At 47.7% G+C, this 17,364-nt stretch overlaps 1 protein-coding gene across 1 annotated transcript in view; it reads right to left on the bottom strand.

The window, feature by feature from the left end:
• Positions 1-12,818: 12,818 nt before the first annotated feature.
• Positions 12,819-17,364, bottom strand: part of LOC140905793 (GTPase IMAP family member 8) — a 44,510-nt gene continuing 39,964 nt past the window's right edge. Inside the window, exon 3 of the mRNA XM_073329279.2 lies at positions 12,819-13,993. Coding sequence (XP_073185380.2) covers positions 13,224-13,993 — 770 coding nt within the window. The 3' untranslated portion in view covers positions 12,819-13,223. The remainder of the gene's footprint in view (positions 13,994-17,364) is intronic.

Genomic DNA, 17,364 nt, shown 5'->3' with positions numbered 1-17,364 from the left:
CATTTTATTTAACCATTTCTATGCAATTTAGTTTCCTGGATTGTTAACAGCCGGCTTTGGTGGAAGTGCGGCTCATACTTACAGCAGCACATAGACAGTTTCCATCTCTTCTCATGACCCCTGATGAGCGTTAGCTGTATGTGATACTTGTAAGTACAGTTTTCTGTACTTTCCCGGACTATAGCATCTTGGGGGTTAGAAGTGAGAGAGAAAGGAAGGATCGACTCCGGAGGCATGAACCGTTCAGCCTATGATCGCTGTTTAATTGCATCAGAGTTGTTACAAGCTGTATCGCTCGTTCACCTCCCCCACATCCTGAGGAGTGAGCCCAGCTTCTGGTTTCAGGCTTCTGTAGGCAGTTTTACTCAGGCAGAACCGGTTCCCCACATCCTGTGTTTGCCTTCTGCAGTTTACCAGATGGGGCTGAGGTTCAACAAAATCAACTCCCCACATAGCATACTACATATTAAACATTACATTAAACACACAATCAAACCCCACAAAATAGCCTGGCTATATTGCATTCATACTAAACCTCCTTTGTGATTTTTTATGTATTTTATGCTATATTTTGATTAACCACAACTGGGTTTCCAGAAATTTTGGGTAACTCTACTTAATTCATCTTCAACTCCCTACTTCAAATGAACTCAATTAAATTCTGCTGGCTAGTCTAATTAGCACTTCAAGCTATATATGTGTGTATAGAGATACATACCTAGAGGCATCCCTCCTTAAATAATTAACCCATTAACCGGTTTCAATGATTACTTAAACAAGTCCCAAGAAACAGCAGAGAGAAGAGGGGTCAGCTCCGTCTCTCTTCACCTGATGGCTAATGTGCTCTTAGCTGATCGAGATGTTGTTACCCAGTCGGGACCTACCAAGCAGCAAGGGGGAGGTTGCTGGTAGACGGATCTAGTCACAAACCGGGAGAGTTGAGGGAACTGAAATAAGGTAGCTTGAACGGTACACGTTCTGAGTTACTGCAGCCTTTTGGCAGCAATAAAAAACAGAGATTAATCAACTCCCCTGCCATCACAGAGTATGGATTACCGAGCCCTGTGCTGCTGCCTTTTTTAACTTCAGGTACCCTTATATCACAATTCAACTTACAAAGCCCCCTTTACATGTTTATAAAGGAATCTCCTTGTGAGATTCTAAACCCCAGTGACTAGTCAATAATACCTAGTAAGGATGCCCTTGGAGTGCAATGAGGGGTCCTTCCACAATTACAATATCCATAGAGACCTAATGGTGAGAGACAGGGGGTCACCCGCAAGGCATACCAAGTTAGTCTGATGGTCAAGACCACGAGCACTCCTTTGTGTCTATGTCTACTATTTCCCCCTGGAGGACATATTCTTCCCTCTATTGCAGAATTTATTAGTTACGAAAAGTAGAAATAATATACTACAGGCAAAGAAATAGAAAGGATTTCCATAAAATGGAAACTCTTTGTTTCCCTGTTTGATCCTCACCCTTGCTAGTGGAAAAATACTAGCAGTTTAAGATGGAGTTTAGGACCAGGTGACATGGTCACTTGCGTCTGTAGTGTCACGGCTGCTATGAGGCAGAGGCTGTTAGAGTATCAACAGGAAGACTACGCTTTTTCACAGTCCATTGTCCTTGCAGATGGGCCATCAGCCCTGTCTGACTTTTTCTTCGTTGTACCTGAAGGGTTAGCTGTGGGTGTCACCCAAAGTAGTACATTTGAAATACAGATACATAGTCAATATTCCTAACTTCAGATACAAAAATGATGCATGCATATGTAACCTTTGGGTGGGCTAGAGTTCACTTCATTGCCCTTCTCCAGTGCCTAAAAGAAACTCCAACTCCTACAGAAAAGTAGCTGGAGACCCAGAGTTCAGTCTCAGAATTTTCAGTAAGAATTGCAGAGGGTCAACCTCCCCACATTCAAGTCCTGAAAGGAACTAAAGAAATGAATTTAATTAAATAACTTTATAAAAACTTCTGATGAAGAAAGAAATAATACTAATTTTTACAGCATGACTATTTTATAATGCACAGACATTATCTTCAGAAAACAAATTAAAATCTGAACAGTTCAGTCCCCACAGAAACACACAGTGAGAAGAAACTGAGAGCCCCAAAAGCTTAGATTTAGTTCACCTAAGTCTCAGTTAGAGTCTTTGATCACCAAATCTGTACGGTCTGCTGAGTCTCAAACAGAATCTTCCGCTGGAATCCACGTAGACTCTTCCTCTTCCTCTGCTGAAATCACAGCTAACGCTAACAGCTAACGGATTAACCAACTACTAGGTTAAGTGTATAGATTGTGAAAAAAATGGTCATAAGAAAATACAAAAATGGAGAATAACAAAATATAAATGACTCTTTCCCCATTACTACATTTAAAGCAGAGTTGGTGAATAGCACTAGTTGAGAAAGTAACTAGAACCATTTGGCTAAAATCAAAACAATATTCAATGCATACAATTGAAATAGAAGAAGTTATTTTCCCCTCCCAGTTTCTCCTTGCTATCATTAGCATTGCCCATGCTTCCCTGGGAGATGGTTAACAGTATAATTAACCTGCTGCAAAAATGCTTCGGCGTTTGGGAACACAGCCTGCTTTCTGCTCCTGAGCTCCGCTTCTTACAACTGAACAAGACACATGGCCCTTAGTAAAGCAGCTGCTCTGACTGCTTGCAATCAGAGGGCTTTCCCTTCACCCCCTCCCCTGGTTCTTCTCATGCAGACAGCAAGCAGCAAAAGACCAGAAGTCCAAGTGCAGACAATGCAATGTTTATTGGGGTTCAGTTTCCAAGCAAGCATATTCTGAAGCCCTTCACACCTGTCGGGCTTATCTCCATACGCCAATTGAGTCTGTTCCCCAGTTTTCTGTTCCCAGCTCTGACACCACAGGCCTTTACCCCATGGCCCACTTCCCCTGTTCCCAACTACCAATTGCCCTATTACCATTCCCCTTCCCACTCCCCCCTCCTCCTTCTTAGCAGGCTCAAATATACCTGTACTGTACACCCCTAGTCACACCCCTTACCACTTCTGGTCATATTCTGTTCTGGAGGGTCGTGAGTTGGGGGTCTTTGTCTCACCTCTTTTGTACCCCACGGGAGGAGTCAGGCGTGAGGTTATACTCCAGTCAGGGGCAGGCATTTCTCTGGTCTTTTAGTGTGTTGTACCACCCCCTAATCCCTCTTGCCCCTCCTGACTGGTTGCTTGACCTTGCCTCAAGATAGGAGCTGAGACAGTGTGCGCCTCTACATTGCATTCCCACCGTGCCCTGCTCCATCCCTTTTCTCTTCCCATTATACTGACAAACCCAGCTGGCTGTGGAAAATGAAGCACAGTTTCTTTGTTCTTCACACATTAGGAAGGATGTAAGAGTATCAAAAGCCAAACCCAAAATTGTAGCTCAGGCTAACAAACAGGCTTATATGCTAACCCTCCACCCCGTTCTTTCTTCTGGGATCCTCCTGCCCAGGTATCCGGGAAAAACACAGGGCACGTGGTGGCACATTTCCTGAGAGGGCCAGGTATTAAGATGGAATGTGTCAGGGCTCCATTTGCCCCACTGCTCCCTATGCAGTATAGTGCCCTGCACCTTCCCTTGTACGGATGTGCTGCACGTAGAGTGCAATTAGTGTGTCAGACTCCCCACAGTGATGGGCCGAGAAGGTTGGGGCCGGGTTATCCGTTACACTTTGGTGGAGGGCCTATTACATTGCTTATACGTGAGAAGCAGAGATTGTGCTTTGTGGGGCTGTGCCCCCCTTAGCCAGCACAGTGTACATTGCAGGATTAGTGTACTTAATAATAGGTCAACAACCATAATGATTCACAGTAACATCGGGAACCCTGACCCTTGTGATATAGTCCAACATTCAGGCCATTACCAAAAACCCTGCTTCTTCTGACAGGGTTAAAATCCGGTAACACCATTCTGGAGTGTATATTTGAAATGTGTCTAGTTATTCGCAGTTGCAGTGAGCTGCCTCTGCAGTGTCCATGTACTTTTGTCCATATCACAAGTCCACTGGATAGTCACAGAAAAATGGGGTTTTGTCCAAGCCAGCTTGACCACATGGTATGGAATTGGGTAGTACACACTGGTTCAATTGTTCACAGCCATGAGTTCCACAGATCCATTCGTGTACCATAGTCCTGATGGCAGCGTGTAGATGTCTGTAACTGTGCCAGATGCTTGGACCCCAAGCGTTGTGTACATTCTCAGAAAACACTCCATACATATTACCCCTAATGGTCCCCATTTGCAACAGGCCATTAATTCTGCACCTCCATGGCCACTGGGATGGGACACAAATATGTTCTCTGGACAAACAATTACTTAACTGAATTATTGTCCATTTTACACCATTCCATTCTCCCCACCGTTCCTCCAGTGGTTCCCAGAGAGCTCCTCGCTGTCTTATTATTCCCATAGGGCTCATGGGGACCACCTTAGTAGCGGTTCCATTCCAAGGCACCATGGTAACTATTAAACAGGTGCCAGCCCCAGAGCTGAGCATTCTGTATCCCCATACACACCTCCCCTTCCCAAGTTAGCCTTCTGAAGCCATCCCCCACCCATATCGCGAGGTTTCCTGTCCACTGAGTGAGCCACAGGTTCACTTTTGCTGCCCTTTTCCATCCCATTGAGATTGCAGACCGTTGCTGTGCCAGTCGCTCATTGATTTGCTGCTGCAATTTTACATTCTGACTTATCAGTTACTTAGTTACCCAACGGTCCCCCCCGATTTCATACACCCAACCCTGTGTTTCGTGCTGCCCACACATCCCTTCTCCAGCGACCATTCCATGTGCGTCTTCTCGCGCCTCAATTAAATTGTTGCTTCAACCCTTCCATGTATGTGCTGCAGTTGGGGTGTACCTGGTCCACCCACCATTCTCTGGGGTGCACCACCCATGTAATGGACCGGAAAGACGTGTGGAAAAACACTGGTTGCACCCGCTCCCTTATCACATCTGACTGGGGTGTCTAGGTGGAATGCATAAGGCTGGGTTGTTCTAACGGAACTGCGTTTTGGCTTCTGGGTAACCAGTAAGGTATTATAGAAGCTGCTTTATGCTGGCTTGGTAAATCTAAGTATTGGAATATCCACCAGCTTTGGGGATTGTTTGCCCCATTCTTTGCAGTTTGGCCCTAATTAAGTGACCTCATGCTTCTTTTCCCTGGGACCCTGCTCACACCTGACAAAGGTATTGGTCCAGTGCTATCTGGAAATGGTAGAACTGACAGCAATAATGTAGAAAAAGCAGAAGTGTTCAAGAAATATTTCTTTTCAGTATTTGGGGAAAAGGTAGATGATATTGTCATATCATATGATGATGAAATATTTTCCATTCCATTAGTAACAGGAGGATGCAAAAACAGCCCCGATTAAAGTTAGACCTTTTAAAAGCAGCAGATCCAGATAACTTGCCTCCTAGAGATTTAAGAGAACTGGCTGAGGAGCTCACTGGATCATTAATGTTGATTTTTAATAAGTCTTGGAACACTGGAGAAATTCCAGAAGACTGGAAGAAAGCTCATGTTGTGCCAATGTTTAAAATGGATAAATAGGATGACCCAGGTAATTATAGGTCTGACTGATCCCAGGCAAGATAATGAAGTGGCTGATACTGGACTTAATTAATACAGAATTAAAAGAGGGTCTGACCCTATAAGTCTCTCAATGCCCACTGGCAAACGGTTCACTGCGTGTAACTACAAACCTTACCAGGCCTGACAAACTCACTATACATAACACTCACTCGTGTCATAATATTTATCCAAAGAGTATCTTGCACGATATCAGACCAAACTGGTGTCATGCTGGTAATGAATATCATTGTGTGATATAGAGAATTATGTATGTATGCTGGAAATACATTAGTAAAACATCTCTAGACCAAGCTAACAAAGAGGTTTATTCTACACAAAGGAGTATGAATTTGTCCAGCTGCCTGGGTCCAGCTTTGTAAGCCAGAGACAATGTAAGTACATTTGTAATGGAGGTAAACACCAGTTATAAAGAGGCTGAGAAGACAGCAGGGGGGCAGCTCCCCACAGCACAAGCAACAAGAAAGAATAACTTCATCTGGGGACTGTGACAAAGTTCCTCCTCTGCCTTGGTGGGTCCTGTGCTTTCCGGCAGATTTGCTCGCCTCAGAGGTCCACGGCAGCCCTCCGTTAGGCCACTTTTGCCAGTGGCTCAAACTTGCTGTTTGCCCAGGTAACCTCATCACTGGCCAGCATGGGGAAAGGGAGGAGAACAAACCCTGCGGTCTCTTGTCCTACCCAGTGGGTCGGGGACAGGCCAAAGACCTTCCCCATCTGATGTGACTCACAGTCGAGGTCAACTCCCCTTGTGTAAAGTAAGGAGTTGGGCGGGGGGTGGAGATGGGGGGAACCCGGGCCTGCTCTCTACTCCGGGTTCCAGCCCAGGGCCCTGGGGATAGCAGGTGTCTACATCTCCTGTACCAGCGGTATGACAGTTCCAACTCCCTGGGCTACATCCCCATGGCCGCCTCCCAACACCTTCTTATACTCACCACAGGACCTTCCCCCTGATGCCAGAGAGCGTTCGTCCTCCTCAGTCCTCCAGCAGCGCGCCCTCTCACTCTCAGCTCCTTGCGCGCCCCTCACTGACGGATCCTTTTTAATGTAAGGGGGCTGTTGCCCCCTTACTAACACTCAGCGGGGGTGTTTTGGTTGCTAGCTCCCAGTACCAAAAGGGGAAGGGTGGATGGGAAACCAGGACCCTGAGACTGACAGTCCCCAGGGGCAATGGGGAGAGGCCAATGCTCCAGGTCAGCCTGATTGACAGGGCGGGCAGGTTAATCAGGGAGTCAGGAGGCCAGGGAGGTCCCATCCCCCGTGTGAGCTGGAATTGCCTGGGTCAGACAGAGGGGGGCCGAGCTAAGGAGAGATCAGGGGCCGGAGCTGAGTGGGGGGCAGAGCTGGGCCAGCCAGAGGGGCCAGAGACGCAGCCCAGGGAGCTGGAGGCAGAGCAGCAGCAGCCGTGCTGGGGCAGAGTGGTGGGGCTGGAGCCGGGCGCCGTGAGCAGCTGGGGAGAGCGAGGGGGACCCTGGGCAGTGGGCCCAAAGCAGGTAGACGCCCCCAGCCGAGAGGCTCTGCAGGCCAGGCTTGGAGGGGGACCGTAACCCCGACAGGGCGGGGGCGACGCTGGGAAGAAGGGTCCTGCCACCCAGAGCCTGCGAGCGCGTGGCCACCACCAGAGCAAGTGTCCAAATCACAGCATCCCTGCAGCACGGCCAGGGCCTGAGCAGGGGGCCTGGGACTGACAAGGAACAGACGGTGAACAGCCCTGACGTTCCAGAGACACTGTTTGTGATGTTCCCTGCCACAGAACGGGGTGACGTGTTTCCTTTAACCTTTCCCATTTTTCCTGATTCCTTTTTAAACTAATTTCCGATTAAATAAACTGTATTTGCTTTAAATTGTATGCTATGATCAGTGGGTCAGGGAAGTGTCCAGTGCAGAGAGAGCACCCCAGCGTGGGGACACCCCAGCCCCTGTCCTAGGTGACCACAGCAAGGTTGGGGTCGAGCCCCCCAGGAATCCTGGGCCCGGCCTTGCTGGGGTTCCGAGGACTCTGCCACACAGGAGAGTGGAAGGGGAGTCCTCGAGGGCAGGGAGGCCACTGGGTAAAGGAAGTGGGAGCGAGGACTCAGATCCTTCCGCTAGCCCATTTCACCGGGGTAGTACAGAAGCCAGGAAAGTTCCGCACAAGAGCGGGACCATTCACACCCGCCCCCCCCCCCCCGCTTACATTAAGCCAGGTGTCCTGATTAGCCTGCCTGCCTTAATTGATTCTGGTAAGTTCCTAATTGGCTCCAGGTATCTCAATCAGCCTGCCTGCCTGAATTGGTTCTAGCAGGTTCCTGATTGCTCTTGGGCAACCCCTGCTCTCATAACTCAGGGAACAGAAAACTATTCATCCAGTGGCCAGCGTGGTTTCCTTTGAACAGACTCCTGCCTTCCACAGCACCCTCCTGTAGCCCTCTGGCCTGGAGGGAGGGAGGTGGAGGGCTGCTACCGCTGCTAGGCCCTGGGCTTTCGCTGCTGCTGCTCCAGCTACTCCCTTGTCTGGACCAGACCCCTCCCCCCTTCTCTGCTACCTGGTGGACCCCCTGGTTGCTGCTGCTCCTGCTGAAGCTCCTTGGGGGGGGGGGGGGGCTGCTGGCCTGCTCCCCAGAGAAGGGGAGTGAGGGACCCTTGCTTCAGCTGTTGCTGCAGCTGTGGGCACCATGACCACCTGAGAAGGGTCCCTCCTGCCTGGCCACGGGACTGCCTGCTGGAGCCGCCGCTGCTGCTGTGTTTGCTGCCTGGGAGCTGCTGGAGCCCCAAGGAGAAGGAAGAAGAGGATCATCTGCTGCTGGGGGAGCGTGCAGAGTCTCTGCAGACCGCTGTGGAGGGGGCCTTCAAGGACAGGATCTCATGGTCTACAGTGCTGAATGCTGCAGAGCGGTCCTGGAGGATGAGAATGGATGTCTCTCCTCTATCCACGGACAGCAGGAGAGCACCCACCAGGGCCACTAAAGTGGTTTCAGTTCCATGTTCGGGCCTGAATCCAGATTGTGCTGGGTCTAGAATATTGGTTTCAATTAGATGAGCTCATAGTTTGCCTTTGGCTTCTCTCTGAGCTTGCTCAGGAAGGGGACATTTGACACTCAGGTCTTGTCTACATAACACAGTTTTGGTGACAAAAGTGGATGCGTACACACTACAGTGAGACCTTTGCCGGCAAAAGTGCCCTGTTTTGGTGACAAAATAAAACCACCCAGACGAGAGACATAAGGCTTTTTCTGCAAACGTTTTGCTGACAAAGTGCTAGGGTAGGCCCCATGCTTGATTTTATCACTTTAATTGGCCCCCAGGAGGTGTCTCACAATGCCCATCCTGACCACTTTGGTGAGCAGTTTGAACTCTGCTGCCCTGCAGCCAGGTAAACCACCATCCGCCCCTCCCCTTTAAAGGACCACGGATTTTTGCAGTTCCACTTCCTGTTTGCTCGGCGTGGAGAGGTCTCATCACATCTTCCCAGGTGACCATGGCAGCCCCATGCTCCAAATGCTCTCCTGCTTGGAGCCCAGCAGAGCCATTGGCTTTACTCAGTATATGGGGAGAGTCGGCTGTGCAGTCCCAGCAGCGCTTCAGCCCTAGGAATGTTGATACCTACAGGCAGATCGCTCAAGGCGTATGTGAACAGGGCTCTGACCGCGACACGGTGCCGTGCAGAACAAAGATAAAGGAGCTGAGGCAGGCATACCAGAAGGCAAGGGAGGCAAACTATCTCTCTGGTGCTGCACCGAGGACTTGCTGGTTCTATAAGGAGTTGGACACTATCCTTGTCAGCGACCCCACCTCCACTGCCAAGAGCCCATGGATACTTCAGCGGGACTGGAGGAGGCAGAAAGTGGACGAAGTCTTTGATGAAGAAGTGGAGTTAGACGATGATTTAGAGCCCACAGCAGGGTCACCAAATAAGGGAGGCAGCCAGGAACTATTCACCACTCCAGAGGTGTCCAGCCAGTCTCAGCAGTATCTCTCTGGCGAGCAAGAAGCAGGAGAGGAGACCCCTGGTAAGTGGCTTTGCTCTGTGTAGTGTGGTGGTGGGTTCAGGTTATAGAAATGTTCAAGGCTTGCTGTGTTTCTGTGTGCTGGACATTTCTCTGTGCCTCTAATCAGTATGGTGGAACAAGGTGTTGATGCACACTGAGAACTCATGGGAGTCCTCCAGACAGATCGCTAGGAAAATTTCTTAGAGGTACTTTTTAGAGGGCTTTCCCTTCACCTTCTCCCCTGGTTCTTGTCATGCAGAGAGAGAGGAAAAGACCAGAAGTCTGAAGTGCAGAGAATGCAATGTTTATTGGAAGTGTTTCTTGCAGCCCTCTCGTGGGCCCTCAGTTTCTGCAGAATTTATGTTTAGTAAAATATTCCAACCCCTTGTTACTGTGTAGGAAACCTCCCAAATGTGACCCTGCCTGAGTCTGCAGAAACTGGGGAGCCATGAGGGGGCACCTGCAGTGGTCCGTAGGCTGGTGCATCACACATCTGTAGTTTACTCTTTTTAGTTATTTCAGCAAAGGGTGGGGATGAGGGGTGGGGGTGGGAGGTGAAGGAAACCAGTGAAAGAAGATGGTTACACAGTGATTCAGGGAAGGCAGGTAGGCAGCATGGCGGAGCCGGGTGTTTTAATCCTGTATAAAGTAATACATAAATGTACTTGTTAACTCACTCCTTGTTGGTGTTTGTTTCTTCAGGAGGGTTTAAATGAGGCAGGCATAGTTGTCTGGTGGACCAGCCCAGGGTATCCTATGGGCATGGGGCGGCACGGACACAGGCCCAGAGATGGTTGTGGGAGAAGCAGACAAAGCACTGAGGGGGCATTGGGAGGAGGAGGGGCAGGGTGATGCTTTAGGGCACAAGGGCGGGAGAGAGCAGTGCTGAAGGTGAGGACAAGAAATTTAAATTTGATGCAGTGGGGAAGGGGAACCCAATGGAGCTGTTAATGCAGTGTGAAGCCATTTAGCTTGTCAAGTTGACAGTGCAGTCCTCTGTGGTGGTGGATTACTGTCAGCAATTGACCAAGTGGTCTAGAGGAACAGAAGAGGCTTGATACCCAAAGCACTGGCTAGCTTAAGCCTCTGGCGGCTGGTAGATACTAAGGGTCTGAGACTCTGTTTCGAGACTTCAATAAAGCAAACCCAATTTTTTTTGTGGCTGTATGTGTCTCCTTCACATAACACATGAACTAGGGGTCACCAAATGAAATTAATAGGCAGCAAGTTTAAAACAAACAAAAGGAAGTATTTCTTCACACAGCACACAGTCAACCTGTGGAAATCTTTGCCAGAGGATGTTGTGAAGGCCAAGACTCTTAACAGTGTTCAAAAAGGAACTACATACATTCATGGAGGATCAGTCCATCAATGGCTATTAGCCAGGTTGGGCAGAGATGGTGTCCCTAACCTCTGTTTGCTGGAGCTGGAAATGGGTGACAGGGGATGGATCAGTTGATGATTTTCCGTTCTGTTCATTCCCTCTGGGGCACCTGGCATTGGCCACTGTCAGAAGACAGGACACTGGGCTAGATGGATTATTGGTCTGACCCAGTGTGGCTGTTCCTGTGTTCAGGTTTCCCCTCTGTAAAAGGGGATTAATGATGCTTCCCTCTTTGTGATCGGATGAAGAGTTAGCTATTATCATTATTACCTGGCCACCACAGCATCTCAGCTGCACACCCACATGATAATTACAGCTGCCTCAATAACCACTGCCCCCTACCAACAATACTTCTCTTTCTGTTAAAAAAAAACACCCCAGGACATTCACTGACAAAAACCTTCATTCGTACAGTGAAAATTGACCGGTGGTTTGATGTGCCCTTCTAGAACACCGAGTTTAGCATAACTCAAGCTTATGAAATCCAGGAAACACAGAGTTACATGCCCATGCAGGATACCTGCTCGTGCAACCTTAACTCTCCCCTCTATGAGTGACGCCCCAATATACTCGTAACACATATTTGCACGCTGCTTTTGCCCTGTACTGAACAGGAGCTACATACACCTGCCTGGCACTCACACACTTGGCGTACTCCACAGAAAGAACATCACAGCTGCTAAATTTTAAAACCCTTTCACCCTTATGCGCACAATGTCATCTCACACTGTACCGTCACTTACCCTTCACTGAACAGACAGACCACAATCTTCTCCCAGCTCACTGTGGCTAACCCCCATGAGCTTGATTATATTACATACTAAAATGAGACATGTGTGGCTCTAGGGGCAGGGACTGCCTTCTTACTGCATGTTTGCAGAGCATCCAGCACAATAAGGCCCTAATGCAGGGGTGGGCAAACTACGGCCCGCGGGACTGTCCTGCCTGGCCCCTGAGCTCCCGGCTGGGGAGGCTAGCCCCCGGCCCCACCCCTGCTGTCCCCCGCAGCCTCACCTTGCCACGCCGCCAGAGCTCTTGGCAGCGTAGTGGCATGGCTGGCTCCGGCCGGGTGGCGCGGCTCAGGGGCAGATTTAAAAGTGAACACAGGGCTGGGCACTGGGGCAGCTCAGCACCGGCGCACCCGCCCTGGGGGCTGCACTGCGGGGGCAGGGGAGAGCAGGAAGGGAGGCTCACCTGCAGCCTCAGGGGAGCAGGCGGGCGGTGCGGGTGGCAGGAGTGCAGCGAACGCGGCAGAGGACTCAGGAGGACACCGGGAGGCCGCGCAGCCTCCCGGCTTTCCAATAAGGGCCGGCGAGAGAGAAGCGGCGCTTTGAAGGGGAAACCACCGCTTCTCTCCAGCAGCCCCTGCTCCTCCTGAGTCCGCCGCCCATGTTCGGGGGCTGCATTCCGAAAGGGGCGATAGAGGGGGGTTGGATGGGAGTGGGGTTCTGGGGGGGGCGGTTAGGGGATGGGGAGCAGGGGAGGTTGGATAGGGGGTGAGGTCCAGGCGGGGGTGGTTAGAGACGGGGGTTCCGGGAGGGGGTGGTCAAGGGACAGGAAGCAGGGGGAGTTGGATGGGTTGGGGGTTCTGAGGGGAGCAGTCGGGGTGGATGGGGTGGGGATCAGGCTGTTTGGGGAGGCAGTCTTCCCTATCCGGCCCTCCATATAGTTTTGTAACCTTGATGTGGCCCTCGGGCCAAAAAGTTTGCCCACCCCTGCCCTAATACTTGATTGGAGCCCTTACATGCTAATGAAATACAAATAAATATACATAAACCAGTGCATTAGCATTAATATGATTGTATTTTGATGTTTCCAAACTATAGCTACATACAACAAATAACTGTTTTCGGGGGTAGAGGGCATGTGAGTGTGTAGCAGAGGCAAAAGGGGGAGGATGGGCATATGGGAACAAATTAGGGATGAAAACAAGGGAAAGTGGTAGGGAAGAAGGATAGAGGCAATGGTGGGGTGCAGCGATATTGCAGGGCAGGTGGCATTATTGGCAGTGGGGTGGGTTGTTTATGCATAGTGATTGAAGTAGGTTTCAGAGTCCAAAATGGGAAATCCAAAAGGTTCGTTATCACATGGCAGGTTGGGAAGGTTCTGGTCCCTGGCTCCCTGCTATTGGCTGATGATGGCTACAGTTGCTTCCAGGGGGATAAGCCTTTTACACCTTGTCCTGGAGGCTGCCCCAATGGTACAGGCCCCTTCCTCCATAGATCAGTGGAAGGTGGGAGCTGCTGGGCCTCGGTCATTACTCTTACAGCCAGGGTCTCCTCAACATGTTGTGTAATCTAGTAGTCATAGCCTCTTTCTTGGGTGTCTTTTGTTTTGCCATCTGCTCTCTCAGTTTTTCTTCAACCTTCCTGTGCTTTTCTTCAGTTCCTCCATCCACCATACGCTCCACCTCAGAATACAGCTCATTGGTGTAGCATCTGCCTCCATTCTCCTCCACCATTTTCTCAGTTATTTCCATCAGCTCATTAACCTGCTCGTCCCTCTCTGCTCCAGTTGCCTTGTTGTTGAAAGCGCAGTATCGGTTCTTACACTCTTGAATCAGCTCCTTAAGATTTTTGTTATCTGAGTTTGTCACATAGTCCCTCAGTGAGTCACCGCCTAAATCTTCTTTCCGGGTGAACAGGACGATCATGTTCCTCTTAGCTTCGACTCCAAAAATCTCCCATACTCGCTTCACTGCTTCCTTGTCTTCTTCAGTGTAACGGCCCAGCTGAGTCACCAGCACCAGAGCATGGGGGCCTGGGGCAGAGAGCAGGATACAATGACTGATCTCTCGATAGGTTTCTGTGTCACTGGCCTCTGGAGAAAATACATCAGGCATATCGATAACCACAACCTCCTTCCCGTTCCAGCTCATGCTCCCTGTACTGCAAGCCTCGGTTACTGGCTTTGTCCCCAGTTTGGACACAAACACTTTGTTGCCAAGGATGGTGTTTCCCGTTGCACTTTTCCCAGCTCCTTCCTTACCAACAAGGATGAATTTTAATTTGATGTGGCTGCTTTCTTGTGCACCTGTTGGGAAGAATTTTGACAGATTTACTATGTTATTGCATGTATAATAAAGTAAAGATGGTGGGTTTAAGATTTCTCTTAATTAAAAAAAATATATCTATATAAACTCATTAAAACTACAGGCTGCCTGAGTTTCAAGATTTGGGTCTGGATTTGAAACCTCCCTGTGTTTGGATTCAGATCAGAATTCAGGTCCAGGTCACTGGAGCATCTCAGTGCTTTGATACAAATGGATTTTAAGTCACATGTGAAAGGTGCTGCTCTTACCACTATGGTGTCAGAGCTGAGCAGCCAGTTGGCATTTGACATCATCACAGAACTGTAACACAAAAAATATGACAGCCTCTTCGGAATACGAGAGCAGAAACAATGGAGGATGTGGTGTGTTAGCATTGAGCTGCATGGACTGAGATTTCTGAGGACTTACAAAAGGAATCAAAGGTTTCAGAGTAGCAGCCGTGTTAGTCTGTATTCGCAAAAAGAAAAGGAGGACTTGTGGCACCTTAATAAATTTGTTAGTTTCTAAGGTGCCACAAGTACTCCTTTTCTAAAAGGAATCAAAGGGGATTTAGTGTATCATTATTTCCATTAATAGTTGTGTGGGGTCACAGGTGTACATGGCCAGAAGAGATAATCTATGGTAATCTAGTGTGAACTCCTGCATAATGCAAGGAAGAGAATTTCAGCCAGTTACCTTTGTATTGAGCCCAGTAACTTGTGTTTACCTAAAGCATGTTCCAGAAAGGCAACCAGTCTCAATCTGAAGATATCAAGAAAGGAGGAATTCCCCACTTCCATTGGGAGCTTGTTCCAATGGTTAATTACACTCACTGTCAAAGTTGTGCCTAATTTCTGAACTGAATTTATCTGGCTTTAATTTTCAACAATTGGTTCGTGTTCTGCTAGATTAAAGTGCCCTTTGGTACACAGTAATTTCTCCAAATGAATGTATTTATACACTGTAAGCAAGTCACTTCTTGATACTAATTTTGATAAACTAAACAGATTGAGTCTTTAAATCTCTCACTATAAGGCATTTTCTCCAGCCCTCAAATCCCTTTTGTAGCTCTTTTGCTGCACCCTCACATCCCTTTTCTAATATGAAAGATTACAAGTTGAGTTGATAAAAGAAACTGTATGATGTTTATCCTTAGGCTTCTCTAAGGCATTGGACTTGGTATTGCATGACATTCTCATGAAAATACTCAAATTATACAACATCACAGGACAGGTTAAATGGATTACAATCTGGTTAACTGACAGATCTCAAAAAGGAGTTTTCAATGGTGAATCGTCATCAGATGGGAGTGTTTCTGAAGGGTTTTGTGAGGACTGGATGTAGGCCCATGTCAAAGTTCCTTCCCCACTCTGAACTCTAGGGTACAGATGTGGGGACCTGCATGAAAACCTCCTAAACTTACTTTCACCAGCTTAGGTTAAAACTTCCCCAAGGTACAAATTAATTTTATCCTTTGCCCCTGGATCCACTGCCACCACCAAACTTTAACTGGGTTTACTGGGAAATGTACTTTGGACACGTCTTTCCCCCCCAAATCCTCCCAACCCTTGCACCCCACTTCCTGGGGAAGGTTTGGTAAAAATCCTCACCAATTTGCATAGGTGACCACAGACCCAAACCCTTGGATCTGAGAACAATGAAAAAGCATTCAGTTTTCTTACAAGAAGACTTTTAATAGAAGTAAAGGAATCACCTCTGTAAAATCAGGATGGTAGACACCTTACAGGGTAATTAGATTCAAAACATAGAGAATCCCTCTAGGCAAAACCTTAAGTTACAAAAAAGACACACAGACAGGAATAGTCATTCTATTCAGCACAGCTATTTTCTCAGCCATTTAAAGAAATCATAATCTAACACATACCTAGCTAGATTACTTACTAAAAGTTCTAAAGGTTTCAGAGTAACAGCCGTGTTAGTCTGTATTCACAAAAAGAAAAGGAGTACTTGTGGCACCTTAGAGACTAACCAATTTATTTGAGCATAAGCTTTCGTGAGCTACAATAAGACTCCATTCCTGTTCTATCCCTGGCAAAAGCAGCATGCAGACAGACACAGACCCTTTGTTTCTCTCCCTCCTCCCAGCTTTTGAAAGTATCTTGTCTCCTCATTGGTCATTTTGGTCAGGTGCCAGCGAGGTTACCTTTAGCTTCTTAACCCTTTACAGGTGAGAGGATTTTTCCTCTGGCCAGGAGGGATTTTAAAGGGGTTTACCCTTCCCTTTATATTTATGACAGCCCAACATTATTTGATACTTGTATTCAATATCTTGCAGTAAATATAAAAGCACTGAGATAAAATGTGTGGATGACACAAAGATTGGTGCAGTCATAAAGAATGATGAGTACTGCAGAGCGATCTGTTGCATTAAGAAAGCTGGGCCTATTCAAACAAAATGCATTATAATACAGCCAAGTGCAACAAGGACTCTAGCAACAAGCACTCTTGGAACAATCTAGGGAAGCAGTGACTCTGAAAAAGATTATGGGGTCACAGTGGGCAACTAACTGAACACGAACTCCCAGTCTGACGCTGTGGCAAAAAGGGCTAATGTGATCCTTGGATGTATAAACAGGCATAAGGAGGTGATTTTATCTGGGTTTACGGCATTTCTCAGACTGATACGGAAATAGTGCGTCCAGTTCTGGTGTCACCTTTTTCAAAAAAAACAAGTTGAAAAATGGAATCAAGATTCGATGTCTTTCTGGAAGAGATGCTTTAGTCAAACACAAGTTATTGATCTCATTACTGGAATAACTGGATGGAATTCTTTTGTCTGTGCTATACAGGAGCACAGACTAGATGATCTAATGGGTCCTTCTGGGCTTAAAATCTGGGTCTATGAGGTCCTATTCCCACATCTAAAACTATACCTGTATGTAACTCATTGAAGCATCGGTGCCTAAGTCAGTAGCGAGTGCAGAACAGATTTCTGAGTGTCACTTACCTTCAGCAGTTTCTTCATTTTCTCTCTCTTTCCTTTCTGGCTGAAAGATTTGTAAAAATAAGCAGTTATTTGCAAACATGTTATCAGAGCAAACAAAATCATGAATAAGGCTGCAAAAATTCTCCTGCAAAAATCTCTCTAAGATTCTTTTTAATGTATTTGTTCAGCAGTGATCAGCCTCTCACTCAAATTGTAATTTTCTGCAATAATTCGATGCATCTTTTCTTGAATCATGGTCTTACTATTCCTTAGAAATGGCTACCCATGAAAAGGTCTTCTGACATATCTAACAGATCCCAAAACTTGAGACTGGATCAGGACCAGCAGAAACTGCAAAAAAAAAAAAAAAAAAAAAAAAGCCTTTGGCACCATAGAGTATGAGCTGGTTAACAGTGAAAGCAAAAG

This window comes from Lepidochelys kempii, chromosome 2, assembly GCF_965140285.1.
Source record: "Lepidochelys kempii isolate rLepKem1 chromosome 2, rLepKem1.hap1, whole genome shotgun sequence".
In the NCBI taxonomy this organism is placed as follows: domain Eukaryota; kingdom Metazoa; phylum Chordata; order Testudines; family Cheloniidae; genus Lepidochelys; species Lepidochelys kempii.
The sequence above is the reverse complement of the archived record's forward strand: the minus strand, read 5'-3'. Positions and strand labels throughout refer to the sequence as shown.